At 36.7% G+C, this 20,262-nt stretch overlaps 1 protein-coding gene across 1 annotated transcript in view; it reads right to left on the bottom strand.

The window, feature by feature from the left end:
• Positions 1 to 18,050, bottom strand: part of UBE2U (ubiquitin conjugating enzyme E2 U) — a 64,160-nt gene extending 46,110 nt beyond the window's left edge. The window contains 6 exon segments of the mRNA XM_053655616.1: positions 2,342 to 2,462; positions 8,675 to 8,748; positions 8,751 to 8,771; positions 12,727 to 12,819; positions 15,606 to 15,687; positions 17,985 to 18,050. Of these exon segments, the coding sequence (XP_053511591.1) occupies positions 2,342 to 2,462; positions 8,675 to 8,748; positions 8,751 to 8,771; positions 12,727 to 12,819; positions 15,606 to 15,687; positions 17,985 to 18,050 (457 nt within the window).
• Between the last annotated feature and the right edge of the window lie 2,212 nt (positions 18,051 to 20,262).

Here is a 20,262-nt window from a genome sequence, read left to right as displayed (position 1 = left end):
AATTCTCACTGGATGCAGTCTTTTACAGAAATCCACATAGTGCTCCACTACCATCTATTTTAGAGTGAATGAGTTTTCTGCATGTTTTCATTTCTCACCCATAGCGGCTCTCTGCACTGTGCCATAGCACTCTCTCCCTATGAAGCTACAGAAAGTCCTTCTCTTGTGGTACCCTTGGCTAGAACACCTAGCCTACCCGAGATGGCAAGTGAGCTGATAACTATATACTGTCTCGGATTTCCACGTTTCACCAATGTAACTAAAGAGTGTAGCTAAACCCTGCTGAAGTAGTATCTGTTTTGTTGCTCATTTTCTGGGTGATTTTGCCATTTGGTTAGCTTTTCTGTGTGGTTTGATGGCAAAGTTTCAGAAGTGAAAGGAGTGAAGGCTGAACAGGAGGACCAAAGGGAGGGCCAATTTTTCTTCAGTTTTCTTCTCATCCTTTCTCTCTGCAGGGCAAACATAAAATCTATTGCACAGAATCATCTGCTGTAAGAAATTCTTTAAAACAAGCTTTTAGATGTCCATTTACCAGAATGGGGCATAGCTTTGTTATAGAACCTTCCATTATAATGATAGTCCTGTAGGGTTCAGTGAAAGGTTAAGTGATATTATTATTCATTCGTTCATTCCACAAATAACTGCTGAGTGCAGAGCATACAAGCAGGGGATGCTCCAGAATTCTGGTAGGTTACATATATGGTCAGAGTGAAGCAATATGACTCCTCTGTGTACAAACCAGCCTTAAAACTGTCAGGGGACATTTGAGGAACCCCATGGCAACCATGACATGTTTGAAGACACTGAAGAAGATGCCTATAGGAAACTGTTCTGCATGCCATGGGCCCAGCTCTCACTCAAAAAGGCCAGTGGAAAGCGAGGTCCAGTACACAGGACCCACACCCACAGATAGGTTCTCCCGTGAGGAATCAGGCCTGCATTTTACTTAGGCTGCTTTGAGATTCACTTTTTGCTAAAACTCCCTCACCCTGAATTGAGGCAGCAAACGTTTACTGCATATCTTTAAAGTAACTTCCTAAAATCTGTGCTAAACCTTCCAAGGATGAGTGTAACCAGTTCAACCATTTTCCCCTTTATATTTGCAAATATCCTTCTTTTTTTGATGTAATTAGCAACATCATCTCCTTTGTTTTCTGTAAAAGGTAACCACCTAAAGTGAACCTGTGCATAGTAAATAAGGACTATCCTCAATGTAGTATGCCCAGAAAAGCAATAAAATCTTGTCAAGGCAAGGGTTGGACACTCTTCTCTTGAGATAGCGGCCGTACAGTCCCTTCTTTTCCTCCACAGGACTCAGTAGTCCATGTGAATTTGTCTCGTCTCAGCCACAGTGCCAAAAACACTGCAGGCCGGTGGCCACATCAGATGCCTGATCAATACTGCTTGATTTGCATCAGACCCATAAGCCCTGTGGAGGAGCACTTGAACTTGGTTCCCATTGTAGAGCTCTAGCTGATGGACTAGTTGGTTCTAGAAGAGGAATAGAAAAAGAGAGGTGAACGTCTGGGAGAGAAAGCGCATGAGAGATCAGTTTGAACAGTAACATGAATTTGAACAGCAAGGCCTGCTGACTAAAGAGGTAATCATAATACCAGCTATTGTGCAGGCTTCTGTGCACTGTGGCAAGAGGAGAAGCAGGATAGAAAGGAAATAACTAGGTCACTAGGGGCCCCACCCTCACTTGTAACACACCTTTCTGGCATAAGGAGCCAACAGTATTGTTCTGCTCACTGCAGAGAAAGACAGGAACAAAGAAAGTGATGGAGTTGAGTGTCATACAGAGGTCCCCGGCAGCATGAGAGTGAGCAAACCAAGGTATCAGAAACACACCTGTCAATAGAGAGAAAGCCTGAAGAGCCTCAGATGTCATTTCCATTTGGACACTTAGAGGGAATACCTGGGGAAAAGGAAGGCTCTACAGGAAAAAAAAATGCTGATCATTTTGCTAATCAGGAGAAAAGGAGTCCCAAATCATTAAGATCTGGGGTACGGCAGGCAAAATCTGGGAAATATCCATTATAGATCAAAGAGTTAAAATTAAATGTCACATCTTTATAATGAATAGAATAGTTTCAATTGCACCATCCATCTGTAGGGCCCTAACATTTAAAGATATTAAGCTTAATGATCTTTTATAATCTTTAAAGAAGAGCACACTGTCTTGATAAAGAAGTACAGTAGGAGAGATCTTAGCACAATTTCTTTACTGAGAAAGGGTACAGAAAATATTTCCTTATATAATAGTTATTTGCTAGATCACTTATTTGCTATAAGCATATAATTAATCATTGGAAAATAACAATAAGTAGGTATTTCTTACATTGTAATGGTTTGTGGAAAGGTCTTTGAACCATTACTCTGTACACAGATTCATTCTTATTCAATATTTGGGCTACTTCCAAATTCACTAGATTTTCTAGCACTGGATTAGAAAGCATAACCTTTAAGAAAAAAATTAAGAACATCGTTTTTTTTAAAGTAAACTTTTTCTTAAAGCAAAAAGGTAAACCAATACATACAACAACCAAAATGCATTTATTAAATGCCTATGAGATATCTACCTGGAAATAGATACAAACACAAATGAGACAGAGTCCCCACTCTTAAGAAACTCTTGATCTTGGTTTTTGATTAGTTTTATATTTAAACTACAGTTGACATTCTACATTTTATATTAGTTTCAGGCGTATTGCATAGTGGTCAATAATATAATATATAAATTGATCCCCTCAGATTTCAAGGCACCGTACATAGTTACTACAATATTGTTGCCAACATTCTTTATGCTTTACCTTACACCCCCTGACTACTCTGTAACTACCAACTTGTACTTTTAATCCCTTCACCTTTTTCACCCAGTCCTCCAACCCTCCTCCCCTGTGGCTACCATCAGTTTGTTTTCTATACCTATGAGATTGTTTGTTTTGTCTGTTCATTTATTTTGTTTTTTAAATTCAGTATATGGTATTTGTCTTTCTCTGGCTGATTTTGCTTAGCATAATACCCTCTAGCCCATAAATGCTGTTGCAAATAGTAAGATTTCATTCTTTACCTCTTCTTTATTCAATTATCTATTGATGAATACTTGGGTCGCTTCCATAGCTTGGCTATTGTAAATAATGCTGCCATGAAAATAGGGGTGCATATATTTTTTCAAATTAGCATTTGGGTTTCTTCAAACATATACTCAGAAGTGAAATCTCTGGGTAATAAGGCAGTTACATTTTTAACTTTTTGAGGAAACTCCATACTGCTTTCCACAGTGGCTGCACCAATCTGCAATCCCACCAACAGTACACGAGGGTTCCTTTTTCTCCACATCCTGGCCATCACTTCTAGTTTGTGGATTTATTGATGACAGCCATTCTTGACAGGTATGAGGTGATAGTTTCTTGTGGCTTTTAATTTGCATTTCTCTGATGATTAGTAACCTTGAGTGTCTTTTCATGTCTATTGGCCATCTGTATGTCCTTTTTGGAAAAGTGTCTATTTAGATCCTCTACCCATTTTTTAATTAGATTGTTTGGGGTTTTTTGGTGTTGACTTTTATAAGGTCTTTATAAATTTTGGACATCAACCCCTCATTTATCAGATGTATCATTGTCAAACATGTTCTCCCATTCTGTGGGTTGTCTTTTCATTTGCTGATGATTCCCTTGGCAAAACTTTTTAGTTTGATACAGTCCCATTACTTTATTTTCATCTGTTTCCCTTGCCTGAGGACATATAGTAGAAAAAAATATTGCTAAGAGAAATGTCAGAGATTTTATGCCTATGTTTCCTTCTAGGAGTTTTATAGTTTTGTGTTTTACATTTTAGTCTTTAATCACTTGAGTTTATTTTTCTATATGGTATAAAAGTTTTCATTTTTTTTGCATACATCTTTCCAACTTTTCAAGCACCATTTATTGAATTTGATCTTGGTTTTATATCGTATATTCATGAGCCAAACATTAGGATCAAAGCAACTTGTAAGTTCCTTTCTACAACTTTTTTCTATCACATAAATTTAAATTAAATTTATATGTAAAGGGAACTGAATATTAGGAAACATTGAAATATTTCCTCTAAAAATAAAACCTTAGATTTAAACATGAGATTATATTTAGATCACAGATAAAACACACTCATGTACTAAGGCTTGTATATATTTCATTATCCTTCTAGATCATCAAATGATTAATTTGGGACCTGTAGTAGTTTGGGCTACATTTCCAAGAATACTATAGTTGCTACTATAACAAAGTAGCATAAAGGTAGTAGCTTAAAACAACACAAATTTATTATCTTACATGTCTTCAGGTGGGAAATCTGAGAGGATGGGGCTGGTTTCCCTTTCCCACACATAATAAGATGAAATCAAGGTGAACTCTTATCAGAGGTTCTGGAGGACTCTGCTTCCACGCTCACCCAGGTTGTTTGTTAGCTGAATTCTGTTCCTTGCATTTATAGGACCGAGATCCCTGTTTCTTTGCTGGCTGTTAGCTGGGTGGGCGGGGGAGCGGCGTCACCCTTAGCTCTAAGAGGTCCCACGCACACCCTTACTTGGACCCTTATATCTCAGACGCAGTATAGGTGTGAAAAATCCTTCTAATGCTTGGAATCTCTAAGACGTGCCCTCTTGCCACATCCCTTCTCCTTCTTCCACTGTATTTATCTGAGTGACTCTTCTGCTTTTCTCTTCTATTGTTAAGGGTTCATGTGATTACTTTGGGCCCCTCTGCATAATTCATGATAATGTTCCAATGTTAAGGTCAGTTGATTAATAACCTAAAACCCATCTGCAAAGTCCTTTCACAGGGCTATCAGGATTAGTGTTTGACTGCATTATCAGAAGATAAGAGACTAAGGGGACATCTTCAAAATTCTACCATAACATATGTGCTTCTGGACAAAATAGGGGACCAGCAGTAACCAAAAGTTAACAGTTCTTCTAGACCATGATCTTGTTTATCTGACACCTCAAAACTGACATTAGCCTAAATGGCAAATATTTATTTGAGAGTTCAGTATTTTGAATATTATATTATAACATGGAAACTATGTAGTAAAAATATAGCCAAAATAATAACAAATACTAAGTGTAGATGCAGGTCAAAGTGGATTGTTGCATTTAACAGTCATGGAAATGATGGCAATCTTTCACTAATGAAAGCAATAACCTGATATCTGATATTTCAAAAGCAATAAGAATTTTTTGCTATTGATATCTGAGTTTTCCTATTTGTAAAACACATTCGAGCTACATTTCCAAGAATATTATACTTGCTTAAATAAGTATTCAATGTGGATTGCACTATACCTTCCAAAGTGGGTGGGAAGCAGATGAAACTTATCTTCTAGAGCAAACTTTTAGTCTTTGGCTGGAAAGATAGTTTTATTCAGAGAAAAACATCTGGTAAAGTTTATTCAATAGTCCTCACATTGACACTGTGCCTAAGACCTTTTTGTATAATGTGTACACATGCTACTAAGTCTATTTAAGGATTTCTAAGAACTAGAATATAAGGAATATATTAAAATGTATAAATCAGAAGCCCTGCTAAACTAGTAAAAAAAAAAAAAAAGGTCAACTTTTAAATTAGCCATTTGATAGTATAAAATATCACAGGAAGCTCTGTTGAGGATAAGTACAAAAATTTGAAGCATCACAAAACAACTGCACCAGTATGCATGTTTTATGATATCCAATTAATTAAAGCAAAGAAATTCATTCTGTGGATAGGTGTTGATGTTTACCTTTGCATTATATAAAGAAGCATTCAAAAATTAAGATTATTAAAAATTTAGATGGTCACTCTCTTTGGATATTAAAATATTTTAAACACTATTTCAAATGTCACTCCCTTGAATAACAATGTGATAATTATAAATGTATTTCATCTGTTATTCATAGGGAAGTGATGAGAAATTATGGCCTATACTTGTACTGTCCTTTACAGTACTTTCTAGCCATATGTAGTGATTTAAATTTAAATGGCTTTAAATAAAATGAAAAGCTTAGTTACACCAGCCACATTTCAAGTGCTCCGTAGACGCGTGTGACTAGTGATGACTGTACTGGACAGCTCTGACAATGGACATTTCCGTTAGTGCAGGAAGTTCTATGGGGCCACGCTGGCCTTGAAAAAAACTATTAAATAGCCATTACAATATTAACTGTAACAATGTATAAATATTTGAGATAAAATGTTAAGTGAAAAGAAACAGGCTATATAATTTATACATATATGCCATAATTGCACCAACATAAAAATTGGGGTTCATTCAGTTATTCATGCTACTTAGTACTGACTAAATGTCAATACTGTCGGGGGTGGGGAGGAGTTCAAAGGTGAATCAGACCTGTTCCCTGACCTGAGGAGCTTGAATAAGGAAGCAGTACTACAGAGCTCTGATAGCAATTTGCTTAGGGTGCTGCTCAATAAGGAGCAAAGGAAGCCTCTCAAAAAACAAAGCCATCAATCCCACCTAGGAGAGGAAATCAAGAAAGGGATTGCAGAAGAAAGAGCACTTATTTGATCTGACTTTGTAATGTGAGCACTGCTTGCCAGACAGGCTGAGGAAGAGGAGAGGAGCAAACCAGTTGTCCGTGAGAAAACTGGCCTTCAGCACTTTTCAAGGGCCAAGACTTGCTTGAGTTTGTAACTTTAGAGGTTAGAACTCCACAAATGCTTTTAAATCTGAACTGAACCGAGCACTGTGAGTGAAGAAAAGCATGAAGCTATAATAGGAGTGGGACTGCACGGTATGTTAAAGCCCAGGTGTGAGGAGAAGTAAATCATTTGTCAGGGAACAGACGGGGGGCTTAACCCTGTAGTGGCTGAAGCCGCAAGATTTTAAACAGAAAATAGGAGAAAAGATCAGAAGAAAGGCCTAGGAACAGTAGGATTAGGGTTTTCCCTTATAACTATCAGTGATTTTCTCTTCTACTGTCCTGTAATGTGGGCATGTCTGATTTATAAATCTGTTTGAAAAATAAAAAGACAAATGATTTTGTCATCTACTGGTTTCCCCTGATGTGTTTCCATGACAACACTTTGTTGTCATTTTGCATTACTGCCTAAAAATAAGAGCAATCATAATATTAACTAGCTTTTATTGAGTTATTTTCTTAGACTGAATATTTCCAAGTATTTTACGTGTATTAATTCATATTATCCTCACAAATCTATGAGGTAGCTACTAAAGATCCATTTTACTGATGAAGAAATAGAGGTATTCAGAGGTGAAGAAACTTTGCCAATGGTATAAAGGTGTGAAGTGATACAACCACAATGTGAAGCCAATCTAATCTCAGAGCCTCAAATTTACCTTTTATTAAATCACTCAGCAAGTCAAAAATTTTACCATTTCATTGTGGCTTGTCCTCACTCATTACATTTTTGGGACCATTCAACTTTCTTGTCTTTTTTTTTAAACTTTTTTTATTGTTGTTCAAGTACAGTTTTCTGCCTTTCCCCCCCACCCCTCCCCACTTCCCTCCTGTTTCCAATCCCACCCCCTCACCCTTGTTATTAACTTTCTTTTCTTAAGGCAGATCTTCATTTAGGTGGAAAAGTTAGGTGGGAACAATTCACTTTGAAGAAATTCAAAAAAATCAACCCTAGTTATCTGCATATCATGCTCTACTTACTTCCTTAAGTTTTTATTCAAATGTCACTCCCAGAATATGGCCTGGCACAGGTAGATGCTCAAAACATATTTGTTGAATGAGTGAATGAATGAATGAGTGAATCACTGATTGAATCTTTAAAAAGATTAAACTTTACTCAGTATGCTAAGATAACTAGACAGAAAACTATTATTTTATTTAAAAATTAGAAATGGGAGAAATGAAATTTATATTATAATTCTACTATAGAAAAAAATCAAATAGGCCATAATACTTTATTCTCTAAGTATTTCGGGTAAGCAAAATGTCATAGTTTACCTCTGGATGTTAATAATGAGTGAGTCCATGAAGAATACCACTGAGCTGGATGTGAGTGGTCAAAGCAAAAGACATGGAACTCACTCACTTTGGTGTGGATGAGAAAGGGAGCTCACTGAGGGTCAAGAACGACAACCCTGAGGCCTGTTTCTGAAGACCATGGGTCCAAGAAGGAAAGGGGGCATTTTAGAAAGAGGCATCTATCCAAAGGGAGAAGAAGATCTCTGGTTTAATTGTTGGCTCAATTTGATCTGAAAGAGTGTAAAAGAGCAAGTTGCTAGCACTGTCAGAAACAAAGGGTAAAGCTGAACTACCACTTGCAAGTGGTGGTCACTTGACTTATTTCTGTGGAGGAAAAGTTCGTGAATGAAGAACACTCTAAAAGGCCTCTTCAGTGATATGAAATGAAGTTGGGAACAGAAAGAAAAGTTAAGATTCTATTTCTAAAGTTAAAACCATCCAAGCAGTTCTTTTTTTCTTTCATAAAATATGTATTCTTTGGTGGTGAAGGGCCTTAATGAACAATTTCGCTTTAAAGTAATAGTCTTTATAATTCAAGTTCCATTTTTAATAGTCTTGATATGGAAATGTTATTGATTTAAAGAAGCTTATGTCAGTCTTTCAAAATTTAAATATACATTATATATTTTATTTTTAATATTTTGAATAACTGATAAATTAAGACTATTAAAGAGGGCATTTATATTAATCTCTTCTTACCTAGAGGGTAAGTAAGATGCTGCTCAATGTATAGTTTGTGTTCCACTTATGAAGATTGCCCAAAATATCTATAAGGGTTGACCAGTATGTTGGTCTACTGTATTAAAATAATATATTAAGTGTGATATATAATAAAATCATCATTTAGAGCTCATTAACATAAAAATATAATAGGTAAAATTAGAAAGCAAATGACAAAGCAGAAAAATCATTTGCAAGGACTAGGACAGTTAATACAGTGTAGTTGTTAGGCGCAGGCACTTTCGTGTCAGACACACAGATTTGGACACTGACTGCATGTGCAATGAGCAGTGCATCTTGATAAGCCCGCTTTCCCAATATGTAAGATATAGATGAAATCAAAGTACCCACCTTCACTGTAAAGAATGAATGAAGTACTCAGTAGAGTACTTGGTAGATAGTGAGTTCTCAAAACATAATAGCCACCATTATTAATGATACTTTTACTTTACTAATGTGTAAATAATTTTTATAAATGAACAAGATAAACAATTATACGCCAATATAAAAATCTTATTATAAAAAGGTGAAAACTGAGAAAAAATTTTTGAAAAGGTGAAAGAGGGAACTTTAATATATTACATTGCATTGTAAAACCACAACAATTATAACAGTGCAGTGGGGCATGAGATTAGATGGAACAATGTAATAAGAGAGTTTGGAAACAAATTCTAGCATATATTAAAACTGTTTTATGGTAAAAGTGAAATTATGATTCAGTGGTGAAAGAAAAGATGATAAAAAATGGTATAAAATATGTTGCTGCAAAACACTCATTGTCCCTCAATGTCTGCTCTTCCTTTCTTCCATTTCTTCTGGCTGTAATGAGACCACACCTGTCCCCAGTTCCCATCACCCTATGCTGTTTAGATGGATACAGGGTTTCCCAGACCATTTTCCCAAGCCTCTCTAGCAAGAAGCCATGTGACTAAGTGTTGATCATGGGATATCAGCAGAAGTAAAATATACAACTTCTGGATATTTTCTTAAGGAAGTTGTTTTGCCCTCTTTTTCTTTCCCCCTTCTCACTGCCTGAAAATGATGACAAGCAGTAAATGCAGATCCAGAAATAGAAGCCATATGTTGAAAATGGCAAACCCCCCCACCCCGTCAGCTTTGCGCTATTGTATATAGATTGGAAAGATATAGAGAAGCTTGGCTGTATTTTTTAAAAAAAGAACAGAGTTAAATATGAAAAAATATATAGAACAAATAGAAGAAAGTTAAAATAATTTGTGTTTTGAGGGAAGATCATTTAAACTTAAAGATAACTATAAAAATCTCAAAGGACAAGACTAATAAATATGACTATATAAAAATTTTAAAATTCCAGATGTAAAGAAAATCAGCAAAACTTAAAAAATAATGACCAATGAAAAAATAGTTGCAACATCTAGGACAATGTGGTGACATTATTAATAACCCTACAGTTCACAAAAAAGCACAATCAAGAAATATGAAAAATGATGTTAGACTCACAAGTATTCAAAAAAGTACATATTAAAATAACAGATTCTACCCTGGCTGGTGTGGCTCAGTGGATTGAGCACCAGCCTGCAAATCAAAGGGTTGCTGGTTCGATTTACAGTCTGGGTACATGCCTGGGTTTGGGGCCAGATTCCCTGGGACAGAGGGACATATGAGAGGCAAGCACACATTAATGTTTCTCTCCCTCTCTTTCTTCCTCCCTTTCCTCTCTAAAAAATAAATATTTTAAAAAATTAAAATAACAGAAAGATTCTTACTAAACTGGTGAAAATGATTTCTCCAAAGTTTTAATGCCCAGAATTGGAGAGCAGTAAATGAGAACTTTATGTACATTTCCTTGTAGGATTGGAAATATCATCACTGAAAGGCAATTAGGTTTTATGTATCTAAAATAAAGACATATAAGTCTTTAAAGACTTATACAGAGTCAGTTTTTGGTTTGTGGTGTCTAATAAATAACACCCCTCTTCTCCAAGGTTTGTATATAATAAAATAGACCAGAGTATCAAAAGATGCAAGTAAAAATACTGACTTTATGAAAGACTGAAATAAAGAATGCAGATCAATGCTTTAATCAAGCTCTATGAAAGCCTTCCTGATTTGAACTTAATCCCTCAACTGGAGGACCCCCTTGGTTTCCTGTCTGATAAAATAGAGACTGAACCCATTCTAAGGGCAGGCTTAGTAATAAAAAAACTTTGAGGAAGTACTGAGCCACAAGTGTGCAATTCTTTCTTATATCCCCCCCCCCCAGTTAGATAAGGGAGAGAAAAAAGAGCAATCACAAGTTTTCCCATATATCCTCCTCCTCTTTATTAATGCATAAAAATGCAACACATTTTTGTGTATTGATTTAGTGTTCTGCAACTTTACCAAACTTGTTTGTTAGTTCCAACAGTTTTTGAAGGGAGCATTTACTAATATTTTCTATAAACAATATTATGTTATCTGTAAGTGATAGTTTTACTTCTTTTTTCCCAATTTGAATGTTTTTTATTTGTTTTCTTACCTAATTGCTTTGGATAGAACTTTCAATACAATTTTGAATAAAGTGCCAAGAGTGGGCATCCTTGTCTTGATCCTGATTTTACTTTATATAATTTTATGTAATTTTATTCAAGTGCCTTATTATGTTTGTAATTAAGACCTATTTTTAAAGAATAAAATAAAATTTATGATACAAAATTAGTTGTATATATTTGCCATTATTTGCTTAAAATAAACACTTTAATCCAGGGAATTAGTGGATTAAGTAGAGTAATTAAAAAATAGGGAAAGGTATGTGTATCCCCTGTCCTTCTTCACTCCTTGCATTTCCAGAGAGTAGATCTTGCTTGTTCTGTTTAAGAGCAATATATGTAAAGCTATAGAATATTTCACTTAAAATTTTATAAACTAATGAATATTGGAATTATTTCCTTTTATCTATTGTTATTGGGATCAAATAACATGTATTCTTAAAAAAGAATGTACAATTAAAAAATGTATTCTTACGAGTAATTTATAAACATGGTATTAGAGGGATTTAGGGCTATTGCATTTTATATCTGATTAGAAACTGTAAAATTGCTTCCCCAAAAGGCCCTTCCCCCTAAGAACATCATGCTATAGTACCCATATTTTCCCACCTCTAATAAAAATGTTATTTTAATATTCTACAAACATAAGTGATGAATCATAATTTTATGCATTTTATATGCAGTTTTAATATGCACTATCTTCTTACTTATGAGATTAAACATATTTTTATATTTATTTTTATGTTTCCTCTATCAAGTGTTTGTTTATAGTCTGTTTATTTTTCTATTGCTGTATATTGTTTTTCTTGTTGATCACAAGTACTCTTTATATATCATAGATATTCAGTTTTGTGTTGCAGATATTTTCTCTCAGTTTGCAAATCAATGTATTTTGCCTCTGTTTATATCATTGACTGTAGAGAAGTTTTGAAAAGTTTATGTATTTTAATGTGTTATGCTTTTTCCATGCTTTTTAGGTTTTATCATGGTTAGAAAGGCCTTCCTCACTAAGCCCATAAAAAGTTCTGCTGAATTTTCCTTTTTTTAGCATTTAAAATTTAAATTTTTTCATGAATCAAAAATATATTCTGTATATAACTTAAAGTAGCAATCTAACTTATTTTTATCTAAAATGTTAATTTGTCAGGATATCATATTTTATAACATTAGAAATTAGTCTAACTAAAATATCAAACAATACAAGAATGGTAAAGTTTATCATTCAGTAATTAAAAATGATCTTTTAAAGAATGTTTAATAATGCAGCTATAAGCCTATGTAATACTAAGTAAAACTTTATATGTAATACTACAACTATATTGAAAAAGGAAATAAATTTAGCTGAATGTTGAGAGTAGTGTCTCCTTGAATTAGGATTCAAGTGATACTATTTTTTTATTTTTCCCAATAAGCATGCTTACTTTTATAATCATAACTAAGTTGTTAAAAAGAAACATCATTAAACACTGATGCAGAACAAGGATAATAGGGCCCCTGATGATAAAAGTCTCATCTGGTCCTTACCATTTGGGTGAAAAGAAATGGTTCTACATGCCACAACTGGAGGGACAAAATTATAGTCTGATGTAAAAGTTATCATCAGTTGGAAGAATATTCCTATGAAATAAGAATAAACACTTTTACTAAAGTGTTACATTGTACTGGTTAACTGTAACCTGCTTAACACTAAGGTTTCTTCCTACAGCTTAGCCTCCCAAGGTCCCTAGAGTTTTATTCTTAAGTAAATAGATCAGAGAGTGCACAGACCCCTCTTGGTAGTATAATACACTCCTCACAATCTAATCCTACTATTTTATCAGCCTGTTTTTTGTCCACTAACTCTGTTCCCTCACACCTTCCCCATTCACTGTGTATCTCGTATTGACTGAACTCATTGTTCCAGAACTTGGTGCACCCTCTCTTTGCCATGCTGCTTATTCTGCCTGAATTTCTTTCCCTTCCTTCTAAAGCTGGCAAATGCTTATGCATTCTTTAGGACTCAACTCAAATGTCACTTCCTTACAGAGCTATTCTTGAGTCTCCAAGTCAAAATTAGCTAATTGATTCCTCCTTGGAATTTTGTTCATAATCTTAATAGCACATAAAAGATTTTACTGTAATTATCACTTTACATGTTCTCCCCTACCTCACTCAACATATCTAGTTTATTAATCCACTACTGAAAAGAGTGTGTGATTACTAAGTTTTATAGTGGTCTAGTTTTCTTGAAAATTTAATTTATGACAATTATGGGAAAAATCATGGAGAATAAAAATGAAAGGTAATTGTGAATTTTTTAAATTTTAATTTTTAATATATTTCATTAATTATGCTGTTACAGTTGTCCCAATTTTTTCTCCCCTTTATCACCCATCCATGCTGTACCCTCCCACCCTCCAGCATCTACCTTCTCACCTTAGTTCATGCCCATGGGTTGTACATATAAGTTCTTTGGCTTCTCTGTTTCCTATACCATTCTTAACCTCTCCCTGTCTATTTTATGTGTACAAATTATTCTTATTCCCTGTACCTTTCCCCCCTATTCTTCCCTTCTCCCCCCCCCCCCCACTGATAACCATCCATGTGATCTCCTTTTCTCTGGTTCTGTTCCTGTTCTAGTTGTTTGGTTAGTTTCTGTTTTTTGTGTTTTTTTTAGATTTGGTTGTTGATAGTTGTGAGTTTGTTGTCATTATATTGTTCATATTTTTGATCTTCTTCTATTTCTTAGATAGTTCCCTTTAACATTTCCTGTTATAAGGGTGTGGTGATGATGAACTCCTTTATCTTGACCTTATCTGGGAAGCATTTCATCTGTCCTTCCATTCTAAATGATAGCTTTGATGGATAGAGTAATCTTGGATGTAGATCTTTGCCTTTCATGAGTTCAAATACTTCTTTCCAGCCTCTTCTTGCCTGTAAGGTTTCTTTGGAGAAATTAGCTGATAGCTTTATGGGAACTCCTTTGTAGGTAACTGTGTCCTTTACTCTTGCTGCTTTGAAGATTCTCTCTTTATCTTTAATCTTGGGTAACTTAAGAATGATGTGCCTTGGTGTGTTCCTCCTTGGGTACAATTTCTTTGGGACTCTCTGATCATCCTGGACTTCCTGGAAGTCTATTTCCTTTGGCAGATTGGGGAAGTTCTCCTTCATTATGTTTTCAAATAAGTTTTCAATTTCTTGCTGTTGTTCTCCTCCTCCTCGCAGCCCTATGATTTGGATGATAGAGTGTTCAAAGTTGTCCCTGAGGTTCCTAAGCCACTCCTCATTTTTTCAGAATTCTTGTTTCTTCATTCTGTTCCAGTTGAATGTTTATTTCTTCCTTTTGTTCCAGATTGTTGACTTGAGTCCTGGTTGCCTTCCCTTCACTGTTGGTTCCCTGTATATTTTGTTTTATGTCATCTTGAGTAGCCTTCATTTCTTCCTTCATTTTGCAGCCAATCTCAATCAGTTCTGTGAGCATCCTGATTACCAGTGTTTTGAACTGGGCATCAGATAAGTTGTCTATCTCCTTGTTCCTTAGCTCCTTCTCTGGCGTTTTGATCTGTTCTTTCATTTGGGTCATATTTCTTTGTCTCGGTGCACCTGTTGTGTTGTAAGGAGGTGGAGTCTTAGGTATTCACCAGAGCAGGGCAACCCTCTCTGCTGCATAGTGGCACTCTCTGTGGGGGTGGGATCAGAAAGGGAAGAATGCTGCTCGATTGCTCTGCTCTAGCCCTACTTTCCAACAAACCCTCCTGTGAGACTAGGAGAGTCTCCTACCATGGCAACCCCCTCAGTATTTTACAGCTACCTTGAGTCTTAGTCTCCCATTCAGCCAGCCCCGAGTCACCTGGGTAGTCTGGGGCTTTGCTACTTGTGCTCTCCCTTTGGCTGCCAATCTCCTGTCTCCGCCCCTCTTACCAGCCTGGATGAATGTTTCTTTAATGCCTTGGTTGTCGGAGTTCCATGCAGTTTGATTTTCTTGCACTTCTGGTTATTTATTGTTTTTAAATTGGTTGTTATTTTTCTTTCGGTTGTGCGAGGAAGTGAAGCGTTTCCACCTACTCCTCCGTCTAGGCCAGAACTCCCTAATTGTGAAATTTTGATGCCAAAAGGAATTTTGATAGCTATTCTCTGATTTCATGGAAGAGTGTTAGGAGATATTCTCAACCATTGTGCTTTATTGTGTTTGCTACTTAATGTAATAACGTTAAGATTTGGCATAAAGAAAAGCTCAAACCTAAAAGTTCCATCTGTGTTGACAAATGGCTAAAGTTAAGCCATACAATGAAAAAAATCACATGTAAATACTTTCAGAATTCTAGAATATTTATATAATACAACCTTATTTTGCACATAAAGAAGATGGGTTAAAAATGGCATAAAGACTTTTTTAAAAGTAGATTGATTTTGAACACACATACCCTGCCAAACTGTGTTCTGTAGACCTTCAATATCAGCTTCCCATTCCATCATATCTTCACTTACAGGAAAGGCAGTAACACCCTTTAATTAAGAAAACAATTCAAACCAGTAAAAAGATTAAATATTTACTGCAGCTTTGAAAAATTAGATATCAGGTTACAATGAATTCCAAAAACGCTATATTTTCTTTCCCAGATGAATTTATTCATTTGCTGATTTGGGAAAGTATTATATTGTGCATCATTACACAGCTGTTACAGTACATTCCAGGGAGCACACACAACAGTAAATTAAAAATAAAGCGTAAGTGCGGAAATCCCATGTGGGAGTAGAAGATCAAGACTGCGATGTGTGGCTTATTTAAGTCAATAGCCAATCTAAGATTCAAATTAGAAGAGAAGGAAATAATTGAAAAGCATGAGTTTCTTCAGAGCTTTTTAAAACTATTAGGTGGGCCAAAAAGTCTGTTGTGTTTTTTCCAGAAAATAAGAGACATTTTTCATTTTCACCAGTAATTTGATTGGAATAGTTTGAGTATGCCAGCCATCTCCTGCTATTGGCTTCTAGAGGGTAGACGCCAGGGGTGATGCTAAAAACATCTTCTAATGCATAAGACAGCCCCACAGCAAAGGATTTTTTTTTTTGCTAAAATGTTAACAGTATTAAGAAACTTCACTAACCACTGTGGACACATCTGATCAGTCACAGCACCTTTGCCATACACAGCAACAAATCTTTTTTTGCATTTCAATTGCATTTTTACCTTTCTTGAAATAATAAAGCATAATATGCCAAAAATGTTATGTATTTTCTTCCATCTTCAATATTAAAATGGCTGCACAAAAATTCACCAATTTTTATAAGTTTTTTAAGTGCATGCTGATTTGATAGCTGTCACAATACAATTTAAGGAAATTGAAGTTAAAGACAACTAAGTGCTACTAGAGCCATCATATGGAAACAACATAATGGACTGTTTAGCCAACCCAATGTATGGATGCTGTATGGAAGGCATGAAGTGAGAACATTTTCATTAAGAAAAACACAACTCCAAGATTATGCTTGTATATAAAAATAAATTTCCCTACGATTGAGATATTGTTGGAATAGAAGGACAGTAATGTATAGGGTGGGGCGAAAGTAGGTTTACAGTTGTTTGTATGGAAAATAATACAATAATATATAAAAATACAAGAATTAACTGTTTTGTGTACTCACAACTATAAACCTACTTTTCTATTCTTTCTCTGAAGTGTTCTCTTTTCCTCCATGTCTTCCTCTTAAACAAATTTTCCGTACCGTATGTGATATATCAGCCCAAGGCACCCACCAACATGGAGAACTTTATTGGTGGCACCTGAAGCCAAGCCTTCCTGTGGGTTAAAATTATAAGGGAAAGGCCTCTATGTATTGTGATAGTGATGGGGGACTCGACTGTTGGAAAATTTTAGGCAGTGGCTAATAAGCTTAGCAATCAACGTCTGTAAAAGCTATGGTTTCAGGAACTGAAGGTGTGACCCACCCTGACTCCAGGAGACAATACGCAGTTCCACCTTTGTGCTCGGGAGGCCTGCAAGCAAACCAGGATGGTATCTGAGCCCTTGTGCTCCAGGGTGCCATGCCCATGGCCCAGATAAAGGACCACTGGTCAACAGATGAAAGAATGCTGAGGCTTTTATCTGATTAATTCCCCCCCCTGAATTCTAAACCCCTTACCTACACTTTACTTCTCCATATAGAAAGGGTCAGTTGAAAACACTGATGGTCTGTTAGAATACAAACTCGCTGTCTTTTCAGATCACCAGCCATCTGAATAAAGTGCGCATAAAGGTTCAATCCCTGTCTCTGCTTATTGGGTAGGTGACGGCGGGGGGGGGGGGGAGGAACACTAGCTTTTCCTGCTTCAATAGCCACTGGCAAAAAAGCACACTAGACAGTAAGTAGTAGAACAGAAGACTTAGCAGCAAGGGGTTTGGGAGTCAGAACACCCAATGATAAAATCCTAAGGCCAAATATTTACTGGACCTTTCTGAGGCTTAGGTTTCTGGTAGGTAAAACAAAACACTACTTATAGTATTGCAGTTGATGCGAGCAGCCTTGCACCTGCAGTCACTTACCGTCTGATTGGCCCTGATATTCAGGGTTGAAATCCATATAAATTACTCAACACAGTGTGCTCAATGTTGTTAACTATTATCATCAGGAAGTAATTATTGTTATGAATGAGTTGTTACAATAAAGTAGATTTGTTAAACAACAATACTGTAGCGGTAAATTAGGTTTAATTAAATTATGCCTTATAGCATAAACACAGATCGAACTGCTTTTTTAAAGTTTTGTCCCAGTGAAACCCATCACTCTGAGTTCTCTGTACTCACCTCATAGTTGTTCTCTTTCAACTCTTGGAAGTCTCTTTGCAGCAGGAACTAAGCTCTGCAGGACATGCTAAGGCAGCAAAGGGTCTGGCACTTGTCTCCACGCTCCTAGGGTTTACTCTGAGGCAGGTGTGTTGGGTTACAAGTCACCCTCCACACCTGGTTAACTGACTAAGTTCCCTTGCTTTCTGGCATCGCAGAACACCGTGTGCTCCCAAGATAAATGGCTTCTGAGTTGGGCATGTAACAGGAACTTTCTTTTCTCCTCCAAACTAAGTTTTCCAGAGGGAAAAGTTGGGCACGTTCTTGACTGCGGTGCGTCAATCCAGGGTCAGCCCACAGCCCAATCTCAAGGCAAATGAGAACCTGCACCTGGGACAACCCCGCCTTGTTGGTGCGTGAAGTGAACGTAAGAGGCATAAGGTGATGGACGGCCTGGAGCTTTGTTCCTATTCACAGGTGTAACTTGTCCCGGAAGCTGGAGGACGCATATCAGTTGCCAAGCAACAGGCTCCTTCCAGAAAGTAAGGAGAAGGAGGTGGGAGTTCGACCGCCTCTTATCCAATCAGCGACAGGGGGCAGACCTCTAGAAGCCTCCGCCACCAATTGTTCAATGCTCTGGCACTTTGAAAGACCAGTGAAAATCCGTTGTCGAGCCCTCACCTCTGAGTCCACCAACGTGGACTCTACCTAACTGCAGTATAGGGATAGGGTGAACTCTCGGGGTCCAGCAAGTAAGTCGCAGAAGCCCTCACTCGAGTCCATCTCCAAAATGATCCTTTCTTTTTCTTTGAATATGAGAAATGACCAGTAGGTACAGGTGTATCCTTATTAATAACAGTATCTTAACTTATGGCAAGCTACCATTCAAAATACGTTTGGACATATTATTGTGTCGTGGAACCCTACAATTACTCCGAGAGAACGCTCCACGAACAGAGAACTATTTATAATTCCTCAGATTCCCGTCGCTTGCAGCAGTTTGGGACAGTATCCCAGCAGACCCATGTTTTGGTAGCCTACATAGCCCTGAAGACGTTACTTGGCCTCTGTGTGCTTAATTTTTCTCAAGTATTGGCTCAAATATGCAGCCAATAATAATACCTATCTCACTGGATTATTATGAGATTTTAAAAAATGCCCGACAAGCCCCCACACATTGCCTACAGCACAGGTGGCAAACACAAAGGCCTGAGGTCTGAATCCAGCCCTCTACCTGTTTTATACGCTCAGCACCTTGTTTCTACCTGGCAGCACTGAGCTCCTTGCCCCTAGTTAAGGAATAGTTACATTTATACAGTCCTAAATTACATTCAGCCCTTTGAAGGCAACTGCGAGGCTGATGTGGCCCTGGGTGAAAATGAGTTTAACTCGCCCCTCTCCACGCCACCTAGAGTGATAGTCAACACCTGCACTTACCGTGTGCTGTGAACACTATTTTAAGTGTTTTACAGAGATTAACTTTATCCTCTAAAACAACCCTATGAGGTAGGTGCTCTTATGATTCTAATTTTTACAGTAAGGGAAACCGAGTCACACAGATGCCAGGTACTTTGCCTTAGGTCACACAGCTGGAACACAGTGCAGTCAGGATGCAGACCCCAGGGTATCTAGCTCCAGAGTCTGCGCCTTTAACCCCTAGGCAACCCTGCCTTGCAGAGGTCTCCTGTTGTCCCACATGAGCTACCTAGCTCTCTTTAATAAAGTGGTGCTTCTCCCAATAGCTTTCATCATGCATATGTTGTTTTTGTGTTTATTATATTTGGTGTTTATTTTTGGCTACATTTCTACCTGTTGACCAAAATATGCACCCAAGAAAGCTGGACCACTGCTGTATAAAATAGTGCCTCGCACATAATAAAGGCCCAACATATATCTGTAAATAATTGTTTTGTCTTTTAAATTTATTAAGAAATCTGTCTGACTCCTATAATCTATGAATGTATTTGTAGTACTCTGAATGTAGCTCCAAATACCAATTGCTATATATTTTAATATTAACTTTTAGTACTTGTGTAACTTCAAATGAAGAGTAAATTTAATTAAGTCCTCCTATATGCTTTCAGGGCTTTTTTGCACACTTTTCCTCTAAAGTTAGGCCTGGGGAATTGCAAAGAGAAATGTTGTATTGTATTTTTATGGTAGGCAGAATTCCGAGAGGAGCTTGAAGATCTCCAGGCCCTGCATTATCTCCGGAACTTGCATATGAATAGATTTCACTTTGATTAAGTGAAGTTATATGGCACAGTTAACTTTAAGAGAGAGAATTTTGGGTGAGCCT

This window comes from Artibeus jamaicensis, unplaced genomic scaffold, assembly GCF_021234435.1.
Source record: "Artibeus jamaicensis isolate MK-2021 breed Jamaican fruit bat unplaced genomic scaffold, CSHL_Jam_final scaffold_1019, whole genome shotgun sequence".
NCBI classification, from domain to species: domain Eukaryota; kingdom Metazoa; phylum Chordata; class Mammalia; order Chiroptera; family Phyllostomidae; genus Artibeus; species Artibeus jamaicensis.
This window is presented reverse-complemented; position numbering and strand designations above follow the sequence as displayed.